We start from the raw sequence: 16894 nt of genomic DNA on the forward strand, positions 1-16894 counted from the left end.
TGTGCAGAAGCCTTTTGGTCTGACATAATCCCTTTATCTATTTTTTTGCTTTTGTTGCCTATGCTTTTGGTCGTGTCTAAAAAATCACTCTCCAAACCAATGCAGAAGCTTTTCCCCTATGTTCTCTTCTCTTCTCTTCTCTTCTCTTCTCTTCTCTTCTCTTCTCTTCTCTTCTCTTCTCTTCTCTTCTCTCCTCTCCTCTCCTCTCCTCTCCTCTCCTCTCCTCTCCTCTCCTCTCCTCTCCTCTCCTCTCCTCTCTCCTCTCTCTCTTCTCTCTTCTCTTCCTTCTCTTCTCTTCCCTCTCTTCTCTTCTCTCCTCTCTCTTCTCTTCTCTTCTCTTCTCTTCTCTTCTCTTCTCTTCTCTCCTCTCCTCTCCTCTTCTCTCCTCTCCTCTCCTCTCCTCTCTCCTCTCTCTCTTCTCTCTTCTCTTCCTTCTCTTCTCTTCCCTCTCTTCTCTTCTCTCCTCTCTCTTCTCTTCTCTTCTCTTCTCTTCTCTTCTCTTCTCTTCTCTTCTCTTCTCTCTCTTCTCTTCTCTTCTTTCTCTTCTCTTCTCTTCTCTTCTCTTCTCTTCTCTTCTCTTCTCTTCTCTTCTCTCCTCTCCTCTCTCTTCTCTTCTCTTCTCTTCTCTTCTCTTCTCTTCTCTTCTCTCCTCTCCTCTCCTCTCCTCTCTCTTCTCTTCTCTTCTCTTCTCTTCTCTTCTCTTCTCTTCTCTTCTCTTCTCTCCTCTCCTCTCTCCTCTCTCTCTTCTCTCTTCTCTTCCTTCTCTTCTCTTCCCTCTCTTCTCTTCTCTCCTCTCTCTTCTCTTCTCTTCTCTTCTCTTCTCTTCTCTTCTCTTCTCTCTCTTCTTTCTCTTCTCTTCTCTTCTCTTCTCTTCTCTTCTCTTCTCTTCTCTTCTCTTCTCTTCTCTTCTCTTCTCTTCTCTTCTCTTCTCTTCTCTTCTCTTCTCTTCTCGTAGTCTCCACGCCCAGTGTCTGGAGACCCTGAGATCAAGACCTGAGGTGAAATCAAGAGTTGGACATTCAACCGACTGAGCCACCCCTATATTTTCTTCTATTCATTTTATGGTTTCAGGTCTTACTTTTACCTTTTCAACCCATTTGGAGTCGATTTGTGTATATGGTGTGAGACAAGAGTCCAATTTCATTCTTCTGTGTGCAGATACCCAGTTTTCCCTGCACCCTTTAATGAAGAGACTGTCCTTACCCTCATTAGTACTTTCATCAAAAATCAATTGACTATAGATGTATGGATTTATTTTGGGGCTGTCCGTTCTGTTCTATTGATCTATTTGTCCATTCTTATGCCAGTGCCATGTCGGTTTGAATACTGTAACTTTGTAATATATTTTGAAATATATTTCCATGTGATGCCTCTAGCCTTGTTCTTGTTACTCAAGATGGCTTTGATTATTTGTTTTGTTCCATAATAATTTTGTTCCGTGATAATTTTAGGATTTTTTTCTATTTCTGTAAAAAATGCCTTTGGGGTTCCAATAGAGGTTACACTGAATTTATAGATAATTTTGGGTAGTATGGACATTGTAACAATATTAATTTTTCCAATCCATGAACATGAGAGATATTTCTATTTACCTGTGTCGTCTTTAATGTCCTTCATTTTATAATTTCAGCGTACCAGTCTTTCACCTCTTTGGTTAAGTTTATACATAAATATCTTATTCTTTTTATTGCTGTTGTGAATGGGATTGTTCTTTCTTTCTTTCTTTCTTTCTTTCTTTCTTTCTTTCTTTCTTTCTTTCTTTCTTTTCCTTCCTTCCTTCCTTCCTTCCCTCCTTCCTTCTTCCTCTTTTTCCTCTTCTCTTTTTCTCCTCCTCCTCCTCTTTGTTGTTGTTGTTGTTCTTCTTCTTCTTCTTCTCCTTCTCCGTCTCCTTCTTTGCCAGTATAACATTTTAAATACCCAGCGTTTTTTTAAGATTGATTGATTGATTGATTGATGATAGACATAGAGAGAGAGAGAGAGAGAGAGGCAGAGACACAGGAGGAGGGAGAAGCAGGCTCCATGCCTGGAGCCCGATGGTGGGACTCGATCCCGGGACTCCAGGATCATGCTCTGGGCCAAAGGCAGGCACTAAACCGCTGAGCCACCCAGGGATCCCCCAATACCCAGCTTTTTGAACATAGGGTAAAACAGTCTTAGACAGGTAACCCCTGAGAATTTTTTAAATGTCCATGGCAATTACACAGATATGGATCACATTCAGTCTTTAGTGTATGATCAAGCTAATTAAAAAGAAGTCAAAAACAAAGTTAAAGTTAAGAACCAATACTTCTTTGAAAAGCTTCTCATGTTAATTTACTTCTGGACAAATAAATGAGAAGAACCATGAATGTAAACCTATTTTAATTTCAGTCTCTATCCTTAAAATTGCCTAGAAGTTCTTAGAACACAGAAAAACTAACTTTGAATACATTTGTAATAGATTAACAATTTATGGACCTTATTAGGATCTTTTAATGGAATGTTTTGAAATCAATCATAATTCTCTGCAAAGATAAATCAGAAAAAGAAAACAAATTTTTGAATGGCATGTTACAATGTCCTGGAAAAAAGTAATTATCAGCTGGTAATAATTAACACACGCGACAGATTGAGAAATTAAATCCTCTGCTATACGCTTTTAAGTATTTTGTCAGATATGAGGAATGTTTCTATCAATAACATTCATCTTCCCACAAATTCAATTTTATTTTAAACAAGAAAATAATTCTTTCTCTCCAGATTTTTATGTTTATCAGTGCGAAGTGAAACAAAGCAATCTCAGGAGATTGCTTATTACAGTCTTAATTTAGGAAGTTTTTTTTTTTTTCCCAAAATGTACTAAAATGTGTCCAAATCGTGAGGATGATGAATGTCAATGGCATCCTCTGTGTCTGTCCACCTTTGCCTCTCCGTGGCCTTCTGAGGGCTTATCAAGAGAGACTAGCGCCCCATTCGTGCCACTTGCAAAGGTTTCTTATAATGCATCTCTATCTTCTTAAAAATTTACATTTTTGGGACACCTGGGTGGCTCATTGGTTCAGCTTCTGCCTTCGGCTCAGGGCAAGATCCCGGGGCCTGGGGATCGAGTCCCGCATTGGGCTCCCTGCATGGAGCCTGCTTCTCCCTCTGCCTATGTCTCTGCCTCTCTCTCTCTGTGTGTCTCTCATGAATAAGTAAAATCTTTTCTAAAAAAATTTAGATTTTTAATAGCTTGTTTCATCTTTTTTCTCCAACACTTGTGTTCTCTTCCTAGCAGCCTTTTCATGTTCATACTCCTTTTGATTTTCAGTGTAGAAAACATCCTTAATTTGTTCCTCGCCGACACTAAGAATGTTTCCCAGGAGATCTGGGAAAACACCACCTGGTGTTCTTCTTCAAGTAGCATCCATCATGAAAAGGCCAGCCGCATTTTGTTCAACTTTGGCATTTCTATCAGTTCATTTGCCTTTTTGTTCCCAATTATCCTCACTCCTTGCGCTATCAGATCTTTCTTTGGTGCCTGCAACCCGAAAGAAATTTTATCAGCCGCTTTCTCATGTGGATCGTCCTCCGTGATCTGATACCGGCCGGTACAGGTCATTTCTAGTATGTCCCCAGGCCTGTCTTTAACGGGTCAGTTCTGGGTGAGGTGACCTCACCCATTTTTCTCTCCCTTTGATCTCATTTTTTTGCCACCATGCTTCTATTCATCTAGGTCTTTGATTCCTTTGTATGTTCTCAAGATTTCCTCTTAAGTTTCCTAGCAATTGTAGGTCCCCCACCGTCTGGTTCTGTCAACAGCACCCTCCACTCCCAAGATACTGAGTGGCCACTGCGCCTCGATTCTCTTCCCCTAGCCCAGCACCCCGGATGTTGTCAACCTTCTTAGGTCCGGGCACATGTGGTTTCTGGCTGCTCTGACTGGGGAGGAGGCTTAAAACATTTCTGTCGCTTGCATTTCCAAAGAGAGCTATTATCATCTGTATCAGAAAAACTCTCTTTGCTTGAATCCATACTTTTTTCTTAAGATTTGATTTAATTATTTGAGAGAGAGAAAAAGAGAGCATGAGCAGGGAGAGGGGCAGCCGCCCCCCCACGCCCCCACTGAGCAGGGAGCCTGACTTGGGACTCGATCCTAGGACCTCTTTGGTCATGACCTGAGCTGAAGGCAGCCACTTAATGGACTGAGCCAACCAAGCGCCCCTGGATCCACACGTTTAGAGTCTGCTAATGTGATACGGGTGCATATGGTGTTGCTGCACCCAGGGAGGGCCTCCCCGTGCTGCCCCCACCTAGTGTTTTCAGTACCTGCAGCAGCCTGTCACTGGGAGCAGCGGTGGTGTCAGAATCCAAGTGGGAAAGCTGCGCATCCTCCATGTCACCAGCCTCCCGCACTGTCTTCCCACGGCCTAGACTGTTTTCTCAACTTCCTTTTTGGATGATTTGTGTTTGTGTATAGAAACGTGACTAATTTGTGTATGTTGATTTTTAATTTTGCCGCTTTACTGAATTCATTTATTAGTTCTAACAGCTGTTGTTGAGCTTTCAGAGTTTTCTGTGTATATGATCATGGTCATCTGCAAACAGAGATCATTTTACTTCCTCTTCTCCCATTTGGATGACTTTTATTTCTTTTTCTTGTCTGATTGTTCTGGCTACAACTTCCAGTTTTATGTTGAACAGAAGTGCCAAGAGTTAGCATCCTTGCCTTGTACTGGATCTTAGAGGAAAAGCTTTCAGTTTTTTCCCATTGATTATGGTACCAGTTGTGGACTTTTTTCATACTGGCCTTTATGGAGTTGATATAAGTTCCTTCTATAACTATTTTGCTGATAGTTTTAATCATGAATGGATATTGAACTTTGTCAAATGTTTTTCTGCATCAATTGAGATGATCATGTACTTTTTATCGTTCATTTTGTTAATGTATTGTATCACACTGATCGATTCGCATATATTGAGCCATCTTTACATCTTAGGGGTAAATCCCACTGGGTCATGGTGTATGATCCTTTTAATGTGCTATTAAATTTTATTAGTATTATATCAAAGATTTTTTGCATTTATGTTCATCAGGGATATTGGCCTATAGTTCTCTTTTCTTGTGGTGTCTTTATCTGGCTTTGGTGTCAGGGTGACACTGGCCTCAAAACACGGGTTTGGAAGTGTTCCCTCTTTTTCTATTATTGTGGAAGCATTTAAGAAGAATTGGTATTAATTCTTCGTTGAATATTTGACAGAATTCACCCATGAAGCCATCTGGTCCTGGGCTTTTCTTTGTTGGGAGGGTTTTGATTACAAATACAATCACCTTATTTGTTATTGGTTTGTTTAGGCTTTTTATTTCTTCTTGATTCAGTATTGGTAGGTTGTATATTCCTAAGAATGTATGTATTTCTTCTAGATTATCCAGTTTGTTGGTGTTTAATTGTTCATAATATTCCCTTACCCTTTTTATTTCTGAAGCACCTGTTGTAATGTCTCCTCTTTCATTTCTGATTTTAAAAATCTGAGTCAGGGCACCTGGGTGGGTCAGTTGATTAAGCATCTGCCTTCAGCTCCTGGGATCAAGTCCTATATCAGGCTCCCTGCTCAGTGGAGAGCATGCTTCTCCCTCTCCCTCTGCAGCTCCCCCTGATTGTGCTCACTCTCTCTGTCAAATAAATAAAACATAAATACATAAATACATAAATACATAAACAAACTGAATCTTCTCTCTCCTTTTTAAAAAAGATTTTATTTTTAAGCAATCTCTACACCCAACATGGGACTTGAAACTGTCAAGATCAAGAATCACATGCTCCAATGATTGAGCCAGCCAGGCACCCCTGAGTCTTCTCTCTTTTTTCCTTAGTCTAGCTAAGGATTTCTTTTCTTTTCTTTTCTTTTCTTTTCTTTTCTTTTTTCTTTTCTTTTTTTCTTTTCTTTTCTTTTCTTTCTTTCTCTTTCTTTCTTCTTTCTTTTTATTTATTTTTTCTTTTTTGTTTTTTTTCTTTATTTTTTTTTTAATTCATGAGAGACACACACAGAGAGAGAGGCAGAGGGAGAAGCAGGCCCCATTCAGGGAGCCTGACACAGGACTCAATCCTGGGACTCCGGGATCATGACCTGAGCCAAAGGCAGATGCTCAACCGCTGAGCCACCCAGGCATCCCTAGCTAAGGATTTCTTGATTTTGTTTATCTTTTCAAAAAAAACCTAATGGTTTTTTCTATTGTTTTTCTATTTGATATATGTCTACCTAATCGTTATTATTTCCTTCCTTTTGCTAGCTTTATGCTTAGTTTGTTATTCTCTAGTTTCTTTAAGGTATAAAGTTAGGTTGTTTATTTAAGATATTTCCTCTTTTTTTCTCTCTCTCTCTTTAATGTAGGTGTTTATCACTATAAACTTGCCTATTAGTACTGCTTTTGCTGCATCCCTTAGGTTTTGGTAATTTGTATTTTCATTTTATCTCTCTCACGATACTTTAAAAATTCCTATCAATTTTCTTTTTGACCCAATAGTCACTTAAGAATGTATTCTTTAGTTTCCACATATTTAAATTCCACATATTTTATTTTATTTATTTTAAAGATTTTATTTATTTATTCATGAGAGACACACAATGAGAAGCAGAGACACAGGCAGAGGGAGAAACAGGCTCCATGCAGGGAGCCCAGTGTGGGACTCGATCCCAGGACTCCAGGATCACACCCTGGACTGAAGGCAGTGCTAAATCACTGAGCCACCCTGGCTGCCCAATTACACATATTTTAATTGATTTCTAGTTTTGTTTTATTTTATTTTGGATGAGAAAGACACTTGGAATAATTTTGATCTTCTTAACTCTGTTAAAACTTGTTTTGTGACCTAACATTGCTTTATCCTATTACTGTTGAGAAGAAAGTTCTGTATATATGTTAGGTCTACTTGGTCTATAGAATTGTTCAAGTCAGCTGTTTATTGATTTTTCTGTCTGGATGTTCTTTTTTTTTTTTTTTTTTAAGATTTTATTTATTCATTCATGAGAGATGGAGAGAGAGGTAGAGACATAGTCAGAGGGAGAAGCAGGCACCTCACAGGGAGCCGGATGTGGTCCTTGATCCCGGAACACCGGGATCATGCCCTGAGCCAAAGACAGACACTCAACTGCTGAGCCACACAAGCAACCTCTCTCCAGATGTTCTATCCATTATTAAAAGGCTACTGATTTCTCATGTAGATCTTATAAACTTGTTCTTTACTAAATTCCTTTTTTTAGTAATTACTTTTCTGTAGATTTTTGGGGGGAACTTATGATAGTTACATAATTTGCAGTACAAGATAAAGTAAAAGTTTTACTTCTTTCTTTCAAATTCTCAGGCCTCTAATTGCTTTCTTTTGTCTAATGAATTGGTGTATATTTCCAATACAATGATAAATAGTATGGTGATATGGCATCCTGGTCTTTTTTGTTTCTTGTTTCTGACATTAATGGGAAAGCTTTTAGAGGTTTCTCATTAAGTAAAATATTGGTTTGTTTGGAGTGAAAAAATGCGTAGAGATACTTAATATATCTATATTAATTGGTTACTTAATCATCAGTTATAATATATTTATATCTATATTTAGTGTGTGTATAATGTGTTTCTAATATTTAATACATTTACATATATAAAACATAGGAAAGTACATTTTAGATACTATATGTTCATATATACACAATGTATTTTATATATTATATATACACACATACATATATATATGTAGTATACATACAGTCATTAAGAAAGCACCCATTACCATTTTATTGGATTTCCAAAAATATAAATGGATATTAAATTTTGCAAATATTACTATTCTGCTAAGATTGAACCAACCTTGAATTCATAGAATAAATCTCATCTAGGCATGATGTATTATTTTTTAAATGTAATATTGGATTCTATTTGCTTATATTTTAAGATTTTCACATTAATATCATAAATGAGATTGGTCTGTATTCTATTTTTGGATGCAGTCTTTGGCATATTTTAAAATCATTGTAAGGGGTGCCTGGGTGGCTCAGTCAGTGAAGCATCTGCTTTTGGCTCAGGTCATCATCCCAGGGTCCTGGGATCGAGTCCTGTGTTGGGCTCTCTGCTCAGCCTGCCACTCCCCCTGCTTGTGCATGCTCACTCTCTCTCTCTGTCAAATAAATAAATAAAATCTTTAAAACATTTTTTAGAAAATCAATATTATAATTTCTTTACAAAAATAATTTTGAAATTTTCCTTTGGTTATACTCTGGAATAATTTAAGTAGTATTGGAATTATTTGATCTTTAAAGATTTAGTAGAATTCTCTGTGAAACTACCCAAGTCTAGTGCTTTCTTCCTTCCTCTCATTTAAAAAAATGTTTTTGAAGTATAGTGTACAGACTGAAATCTTCATGAATCATGGCTATATAACTAAATGAATTTTATTAAATAACTTTGTTTAATAATCATTTAGGTCAAGAAACAGATGTCCCATAAGCCTCCCTCATGTTTCCTTCCACTTGCCAGCTTCCCACTCCAACATCAGCCTGGAGCCATCTTATCATGGTGCTCACTAGGCTCTGTGGTTTGTTTGTTTTCCTACAGTAACTGATTTGCTTAGATTGTTTTTGTCTCCACTGGAGTCAGTTTTGATAAACAGCATTTTTCTGGACAACTATCTATTTCATCTGGGCTTTCAAACTGATATGCATAGAATTATCCAAATTGCTCTCTTATGATTTGAGGGTTTTTTCCTATTATCTTCCCTAATCCTTAAAAACTACAAGCACTAGATAGATCTTTCTAGATGCTCCATCAAGGTCTGTGCAACAGAAAATTGCAAATCCTTCTCTCTCTGTGATAGTGTTATTAAGCATACATTTTTCTGTCTGTCTAGCTAGTTATCTAGGCATCTAACTATCTTGCTCTCTAGGTATCTATGTGTATTTCACGTGGTTGAGAAAATGGAAGGGCAGCTACAAAGCATTTACATTCCTGATAAAAGAGAGAGTTGACCAGGCTTTCTCTCCCTCTCCTCTCTGCCTTAGGCTAAGATGTGATACCATGTCTTGCAACCAGGATAGAGACGCCAGGAGAATTGTGGCGGCACCGGCCCTGCCATTGATGAGCTGCTTAAGTAACAGGAGGAACCACTTTCAGAATTCTTCAGGACTCCTGTGAAGTGAGTTACAGGCCTCTCTTTCTCTGTGGCACTCCAAGTCAAGGGCTGTAACACGTTCCTGACTGATAGAATAAATTAGACAAAACCAGCAAACTTTAGATGCTCATAGTATATGCGTGTTTAAACATACCAAAATTATCACAGAGACGCCAAATCCCTTAACTCTAAAATAGGAACCTGGGTAGCAATTACTCCAATCAAGTGCTTACTGCAATGGCCTTTTTAGCGTAGGCATTGTTAAAAAGCATAATTTGCATAAATTATTCACCATGTCTCAGATATCACTTTTTGAAATTTTGTACAATGGGGTACAGATTGGGTACATCTTGTATAGATGACAGGATACATCCTCAAAGGGTTTCAAAGAGATTAAATGAGATAATTCACAAAAAGGGCCTCAGACAGCACCTATCACATGTTAAAGCACTCCATAAATATTAATTATAATCTTTTAATAATCAGGATTAATAAAACCCATTGATGTGAGCTACTTCTATGGATGGCAAGCGCCTTCTCAACTTTTGCATTCCCATGAGAAAATCACCTCCCCCGAGAGGCCCTCTCTGGCTGTTCTATCTAAAGTGGAATCCCTCCCCAAATACCTCCCATTCCCCATTGCCCCGTTCTTTTTATTAGCTCAGAGACCTTGTTGCCATCTGTAATTCTTTTGATTATTTATTTGGTAAATGTGTGTCTCCCCTGATAGAATGTAAACCCCATGAGAGCAAAACTCTCAGTAGCTGGCAGGGATTCTGTACTCTGTATGCTTGTATTTTTTTTTTTTTTTTTGTATGCTTGTATTGCATAAAGATGACCAGTAATATCCAAGGAACAATTATAATAGAAGGCCATTTGACGTAGAAGGGTTTTGCAGAGGTGGTCATTTTTTTGGATATGATTTTGCCCACATTTAAGTAAAAATGACAGTGGATAAAGATTCTGCTCAATTCTAGATACTCCTCATATACTAGGGCTTATTGGAGAGCTTGCTGGTTTATTATTATTTTTATTTATTCTCTAAAAGGTCACTAAATAGTTATATATGGTCTATACACCTTTAGAAAGGGTGGCACAAATTGTTACCTTTATTTTTTAAAATTTTTAAAAGGTTTTATTTATTTATTCATGAGAGACACACAGAGAGAGGCAGAGACACAGGCAGAGGGAGAAGCAGGCTCCACGCAGGGAGCCTGACATGGGACCCGATCCCAGGACTCCAGGATCACACCCTGGGCCGAAGGTGGTGCTAAATCGCTGAGCCACCCCGCTGCCCACAAATTGTTACCTTTAGAAAAATGTTGTTTTGCATTCATATAGAGATATAAAATTCAGCTGAAATTTTGAAAACTAACGGCTACTTGTAATCAAAGATTTAGATGAAATTCTTCATAATTTTTTGGTCTTCTGAAGGTCCTAGAATTTAGATTTTTAAAGTAGCCCTATAAAAGGAATGTTTGGGACCAGGTCCGACAGAAAATAGAAATGGAAATGTTTTAAGTAGAAGGAATAAATTCATAGGAACAGAAGGAACCCTCAAACACATTTGAGTGACTAGGGGTGGCCCCATGGCAAACGTCTGAACTGGTGGGGAGGCAGGAGTATGGCCAATGCCACTGTCAGAGGGAGAGGACCCCCTCCCAGCTCAGCCACTGACCCCACCCACCCCATCATCACCACTGGCTTTGGAATCCAGAAGAGTCCTGCAGGATTTCCCCTCCTGACAACTGGCATCCTGGACCCAACAACAGGAGGCCATTTTCTCTTTTTTTTGGTATCTTCCAGAAGGACAGTATGGTATGGTACTCAAGCAGTGGGCTTTGGCTACCAGAGTTTGAAGCCCAGATTCCTGGTTAACCAGCCATGTCTCTTGCAGCAAGTGATTTTGACCTCTCTAGGCCTTGGTTGACTCATTGGTAAAATGGTGGTGACGGCCGAAACTGTCTCATTGGGCAGTGGTCGGCACATAATAGGGGCTGGATAATTGTGACTTATGTGTCCCTCCTTCTAGAGGTTATTGTGAAGTCTGCCAGTTCCAGGGGGTGGCCAGGGGGTGGGGTTCTGGGGTATCATTTTCTGGGTGTAATTGCTTTATGGCCTGAGAATTTGTTTCTTAATATTGATGGATCTGTGGCTAGTGCTGTGGTCATTTCCTGTGGATTCTTCAGAGAAGGTTCCAGAATATCTAGGGAAGCATACAGGCAGCCATCTTAGAAGAGCTGGCCATCTTGGTGGGCTGACCTTGATAGCTGTTACCCAGATTTTAGTTAGCTGTTTATTTGGAGTACTTTGGAGGATTATGGGGATTGGTGGGCTGGTCTTGTGGCTTTATTTGCATAATAAGCACTTAAGTGGATTGATGTTAATTTGGGGGATTGTATGTTAATTTGGGGGTACTTTTGAGGGTTGTTTTGCAACAAAATCTACAGAGTATGCACACAATTTTTGTGTGGACTGAGACTGAATATTACGTAGGAAGCTTTCAACGGGTTCATGGAGGCATTTGCTACTTTTTCTGCCCTCCTTGGGGCTTATTTTGCTCACCTCTGGTGAGCTATGCTAGAGGATTAATTTTATCTGGAAAATAGAACCAGAAGTGGATTTTTGGGCTGAATTACAGAATCAAAGTTTCATTTGGCCACTTTCAGAGGGTGCAGTGGTTGATGCTGAAGAGGAGCTGGTCTCACTCTCCCACTTCCCCAGGAAGCCACACCAGGGGTGACCACAAGCTTAAGGTATGACCCTGGGGATGAAGATTAGGGAGCCCAAGTGGACCTCAGGTCCAAGCCACCCACAGTTCATTACAGCTTTACTGAGTTTCATGTGGGGCCTGTGAATGCTGACGACCCCCACCACCAGAGTTTATAGTGTGTATTTCATTATAAGTAAGACTCCCCATTTTTCCCTTTATTTGTAATTTTTAAAGTAAACTAAGTTTATGAACTTTGCATTTTTATGATGGCTTATTAGGGAAATCAACCCTTTGTTACAGATTTTTACCCAGTCTCCACCCATTCATATTTTGTTTTATATTATCTTAACTTCCTATAGCCCACCCCACCCCCATGGCTTGTGGCTATTAGGTCATATAGAAGGGGCCTCCTATAAACCAATATTCTGATTGTAAATATACCCATTTTAAAGTACATTAAAAAAAATTAAACATGTGATTGATCAACCTAAGATTCCTTTGTGTATGGAGTGAGGTAGGGATCCAGTTTAAGTCTGTCCCCAAATGTTTGTCCATTGGTTTAAAAACCATTTCTTTCTGATAGCTTGTTCATTTTTTCTGCCAGCTTTGAGGGTAATTGACAAAATTCTGAGATACTTATTAGAAGTGTACAATGTGAGGATTTGATAAAGGTCTACATTATGCACAATTTGAGTAACCCCACTTCCTCTCTTTTGAAACTGCATTCCTGAATTTCCCCTGTATACATGAGCCCTTACCCTCAAGTTGGACAGAGCCCCAAACTGAAAACCTATTTTGGGGAGACTCTAGGCACACTGTGATGCTATATACCAGGGAAGCTGGAGGAATGGGTAGGGTGGCAACCATCAATGCAGAATTCTTAGACATGGGCCAATGGTTTTCTATGGGGCATGGGCATGGGCAAAGGACAGAGGTGGACCTTTATGAGTTATCTGCAAATTGTTTTCAGATACCCAAATCAGGTCAACAAAAAAAACAGAGAGTGTCAAGATTTTACCCCATTTCATAAACCTTGGGGACTTTTCCACGTGGGGCTTCCCATCTCCTACAGCCATCAAAACCGTTAACAGGTATTTGCTCAAAACTGCAAATAATTCACAGGACTCACATCTTTTGCTCACATTTAATTTTTATTTTGATTTTTTTAATGCTGCACAAGACAATATTTATTTCATTTATTTCATTTATTTCTTTTATTTCATTTATTTCTTTTATTTCATTATCTCTGTTTGCTGCTGTTATTTTAATTACTGAAAGAGAGAGGGAACTTTTGTGGCCTTTTTCCTTTTCTTTTTCTCTGTAGGCCGCCTTAAGCCTTCTAAATTTGGAATATTTAAGCAAGCGGAAGGGAAGAAAAGGGGGTTTCGCAAAATCACTTGGGGAGAAAAGGAAAGGTTGCGTTGTTAATCATGCCCTATGGTGGGTGATCAACTGCGTGTACAATTACGTTTCACTCTTAATTAATTGTGCTTAAGGCTTTAATTAAATTTGGGTGTTCCCTTCTTAGAGCAGCTCGTACTGACGAAGGTGCATGCGCTGAATGATGTCACGGCAGTCGTTGAACACACGGCGAATGTTCTCGGTGTCCACAGCGCAAGTGAAGTGGGGGTAGCAGTAGTGGCGCCCATCTCCACTAGCAGTGCTGATTCTCTGTGGCACAAACACAAGAAAATGGAGTCAGTGCCACCTCTCTACGATCATCAACTGGGGACCTGCTGAGGACTAGCTGACCAGCTACTGATGTTATGTTAAAGCTAAAATTCTCAGTGGCTATCAGTGACATAAAATGGAAGAATTCAAGAGTTTAATCCCCAAATGTTCAAGTAAATTTGCACTTCTGAGAAAAAGAACCAGTAAAGAGAGATCTAAAGATGGTCTCTACTCACCAGAAATTCGTCGCGGATGAAGTACTTGGCCCGGGTCACGCGTGGGTCCTCTCCGGGCTCGGGAGTAGCTGTGAAGAACAGAAATATTTTGGTAAGGTAATTAAAAGGTTAGGAGCAGAGCTTGAATGCTGGCATCCTTGTAGCCCCTTAACTCCTGGGATTTTTCCATATGCAAATTAGCAGAAATAAATTTTTCTTGCTTCCCTACAGACCCCCTTATAGTTTGGTGGTGCAAGTGAAGGGAGATTGCCATTCTTAGAGGTGGTTCATTTAGGTGATTCTTCAACTCTACCTACATGAAAAACCTCCAGAAATGGAAACTTTTAGTACTTTCATGAATGTATAGGACTAATGAACTTAGACATGTCCCAGTGCAATGGCAGAAGGCCACACGTACCATCCTCAGGAGTAGTGTAGCGAGCAAATTCTGGAAAGTAGTCCTCAATCTTCGATTTTCCAGCAAGGACTTTCTCAGCGAGCAGGTCTTGCTTGTTGAGGAACAGAATCACAGAGATGGTGCGCAGCCATCTAACAAAGAGGGATGCAGGTTTAATGTCCAGGAAAAGAAATCATTCTTTCTGCGAGGGGTTTGACATTCTTACATGAGTCTTTTTATAATAGTGCAAATACAGGGCCTTGAGATCACAGTAACAGGACCCCTGGGTGGGAGGGTGGGAGAAGCCAGGGAAGATGCTCCACAAACCTGTTGTTCCAGATGCTCTTGAAGAGGTTCAGAGCCTCCTGCAGGCGGTTGGTCTGGTTGTCCTCCCGAATGACCATGTTGTAGCTGCTGCTGGCCACCACGAAGATGATGGCAGTCACATCTTCAGCACAAGAAAGCAAAAGCAATGCACGTTAGAGGTGAAAATGACCCTTAACGATCGAAAGAGCAAAACGTGCTTATAGAGCCGAGAAGTCCATGGCTTCCATACCATTGAAGCATTGGATCCATTTGCGGCGCTCATCGCGCTGGCCACCCACGTCAAACATGCTGCGGAAGACAAGAGGACACTGGGTTGCTGCAAAGGGCTAACACCACTCCACCACTCTGCTGGTGGGAACGTGAGGGAACCATTCTGTTTCAAAATGGGAGTCATTCACTTACTGGAAGTTGACTTTGTCCACCTGGAACTTGGTCTCAAAGATTCCAGAAGTCAGGACGCGGCAGCGAAGCAGATCCTAAAACAAAAAACCCAGGTCAACAGATCTCCCCAAAACCAACTGCAATATTAGTAATTGCCAATGGAAAGCAAAATCTTGACTAGCTTGGAATGAGGGCTCAGAGTCCCCCAACCAAGAACTTCTGCATACCTGATCACTGGGCACGTAGTCAGCCTGCTTGATGACATCAATCTTGTCCAGGAAGCTGGGAGGCAAGGAGAGACACACCGCGGTTTTCAAGGAGCTCATAAGCTCATGGTGATTGGCCCCCAATTCCTGCCTCGCTACAAAGCTGAGCTCAATGGAAATGATGGTGTCATTGTTACGTGGCGTTAAGTCAATGGGAGTTTTGCCTGCGTTGGGTATGTTTATGACTCAAAGCTTATGCCTCAGAAAGGTTAGCTCAAGCAGCATTTAAGATAAATGCATTCGGCTGATGAGGAGATCTAGGAACCAGGAAGTAGGATGGACTCTTGGGGCCCCTGGCCTACAGGTACAGCACAGGACAAAAGGTGGGGTTCTGGTTCTGTGCAACCAGCAGAGGCCCCCAAGCCAGGCCTATCTGATCTTGTGCCATTTGAAAATGACTGACCTAAAGATTTAAAATTTCTCGGGTTGTTTGGCTTGGACTAAAATGACAAGTAATCTGAAAACTGTATACTTATGCTCCATACCATTTTTTTTTTTTAAAGTAAAATGGCACACTTAAAAGCAGCAAGGATTTTCCCCTCAAGGGACTCATGAAAATGAGATTGTTTGAATTACTCAGAATGGGTATCCCTTCCTCCTACTTTTTAAGAATCTCACTTATTAAAAGAGAACAAAAGAGGTTGACACAAGAGGCCCTTTCTGGCCTAACCACACCGAACAGGAAACGAACACAAAGTTCCCTTCCGTTCTATTTGGTCCATGAAATAGAACACTCCAGAGAGGAGACTTTTAGTTATTAAAAAAAAATCCCACAGCCCTCCAAGGTTATGGATCCTTCTCTGGCTCGGATCCTGCACAAAAGAGGGGCTTGGGGCTTGAGAGTGGATCTTCCACTGGAAGGGAAGTTATGTGGAAGAGGGGGCCCCGGCCATAACCTTCCCAGAGCAAAGAGGACCCTGCTGGTGTTGCTGGACTAGACACACCATTAGGAAAAATAACTTTGGAAAGATTGGGGGGTCATTTAACTAATATGCAAGTTCATGTTAAAACTAGGGGGGAGTTTTGGGGGCGCCCCGAGGGGAGGAGGGAGGGAGTATGGAACTGTTTGAAAACTGAAAGAAAAAAATCACAAAGGGAGAAGAAGTCTACTGAACGACATTCTGCAAGTTTTTTCTCCCCTTCTTTTTTACCAGTTTAGAGTTAGTCTGGCTTAGAGGATACACTAACTTGCCCAATCAGTCCCACATTACAGCACCGGTCCAGAAATAGCTCCCCAGCCGCCCTGGCCTCCAGCATGTTGCCATGGCAACAGAACCACAGTTCTATAAATAGATCATCAGCACCAAATCTTGTGAGAGAGACATCTGGAGCCCCGCCAGCCAAACCCCAGCTCAACAAATAAAAATAGGCAGCTTAAGAAATGGGCAAGAGACCAGGATGGCAACTTTAACGTAAAGGCAGTTAAACCAGACACACGCTGGTCAGCGTGAATGCGGTGCTGTTCCAATCATCCCGCCAGGGAAGACATTTTAAAAGTTTGAAGCTGGTTTTTTTTCCCCCTCCAAGTTTCCTTAAAACTTTCCATAAACTGTGCAAACGTTGCCATTTTCAGATAAAGTGCAGGAGCAACTGAATGGTGCTTTAAGAGAAAACTTTTAAATGGTGGGAAATAAAAAATAATAATAATAATTTAAAAAATCCCAGAAACCTGGCTAAAATTCTGGTCAATGAACTTGTTACACCCTCCCCTGCCCCCTTCCAGGGCACTCAAAGCCTCGAGGGTTAAACCCTCCTAATCTTGTACCTGTGCTTCTGACTTGGATCCAAAATACAAAACGCAAACAATT

The 16894-nt window shown here is 40.4% G+C and overlaps 1 protein-coding gene and 1 pseudogene across 10 annotated transcripts in view; both read right to left on the reverse strand.

Annotated features, from left to right (window-relative positions):
* Positions 1–2838: 2838 nt before the first annotated feature.
* LOC112932216 (phosphorylated adapter RNA export protein-like) lies at positions 2839–4979 on the reverse strand (annotated as a pseudogene).
* A 7982-nt stretch (positions 4980–12961) lies between these two features.
* Positions 12962–16894, reverse strand: part of GNAS (GNAS complex locus) — a 67351-nt gene continuing 63418 nt past the window's right edge. For all 10 annotated transcript variants that reach the window (XM_072735512.1, XM_026015018.2, XM_026015017.2 and 7 more), the window contains 7 exons: positions 15048–15102; positions 14842–14915; positions 14669–14727; positions 14440–14560; positions 14134–14264; positions 13737–13804; positions 12962–13500 (listed from right to left, as the gene is read on the reverse strand). In XM_072735512.1, the coding sequence (XP_072591613.1) occupies positions 13354–13500; positions 13737–13804; positions 14134–14264; positions 14440–14560; positions 14669–14727; positions 14842–14915; positions 15048–15102 (655 nt within the window). In that variant the 3' untranslated portion in view covers positions 12962–13353. The remainder of the gene's footprint in view (positions 13501–13736; positions 13805–14133; positions 14265–14439; positions 14561–14668; positions 14728–14841; positions 14916–15047; positions 15103–16894) is intronic.

The sequence above is a fragment of the Vulpes vulpes genome, chromosome 14 (assembly GCF_048418805.1).
Source record: "Vulpes vulpes isolate BD-2025 chromosome 14, VulVul3, whole genome shotgun sequence".
Lineage (NCBI taxonomy): Eukaryota > Metazoa > Chordata > Mammalia > Carnivora > Canidae > Vulpes > Vulpes vulpes.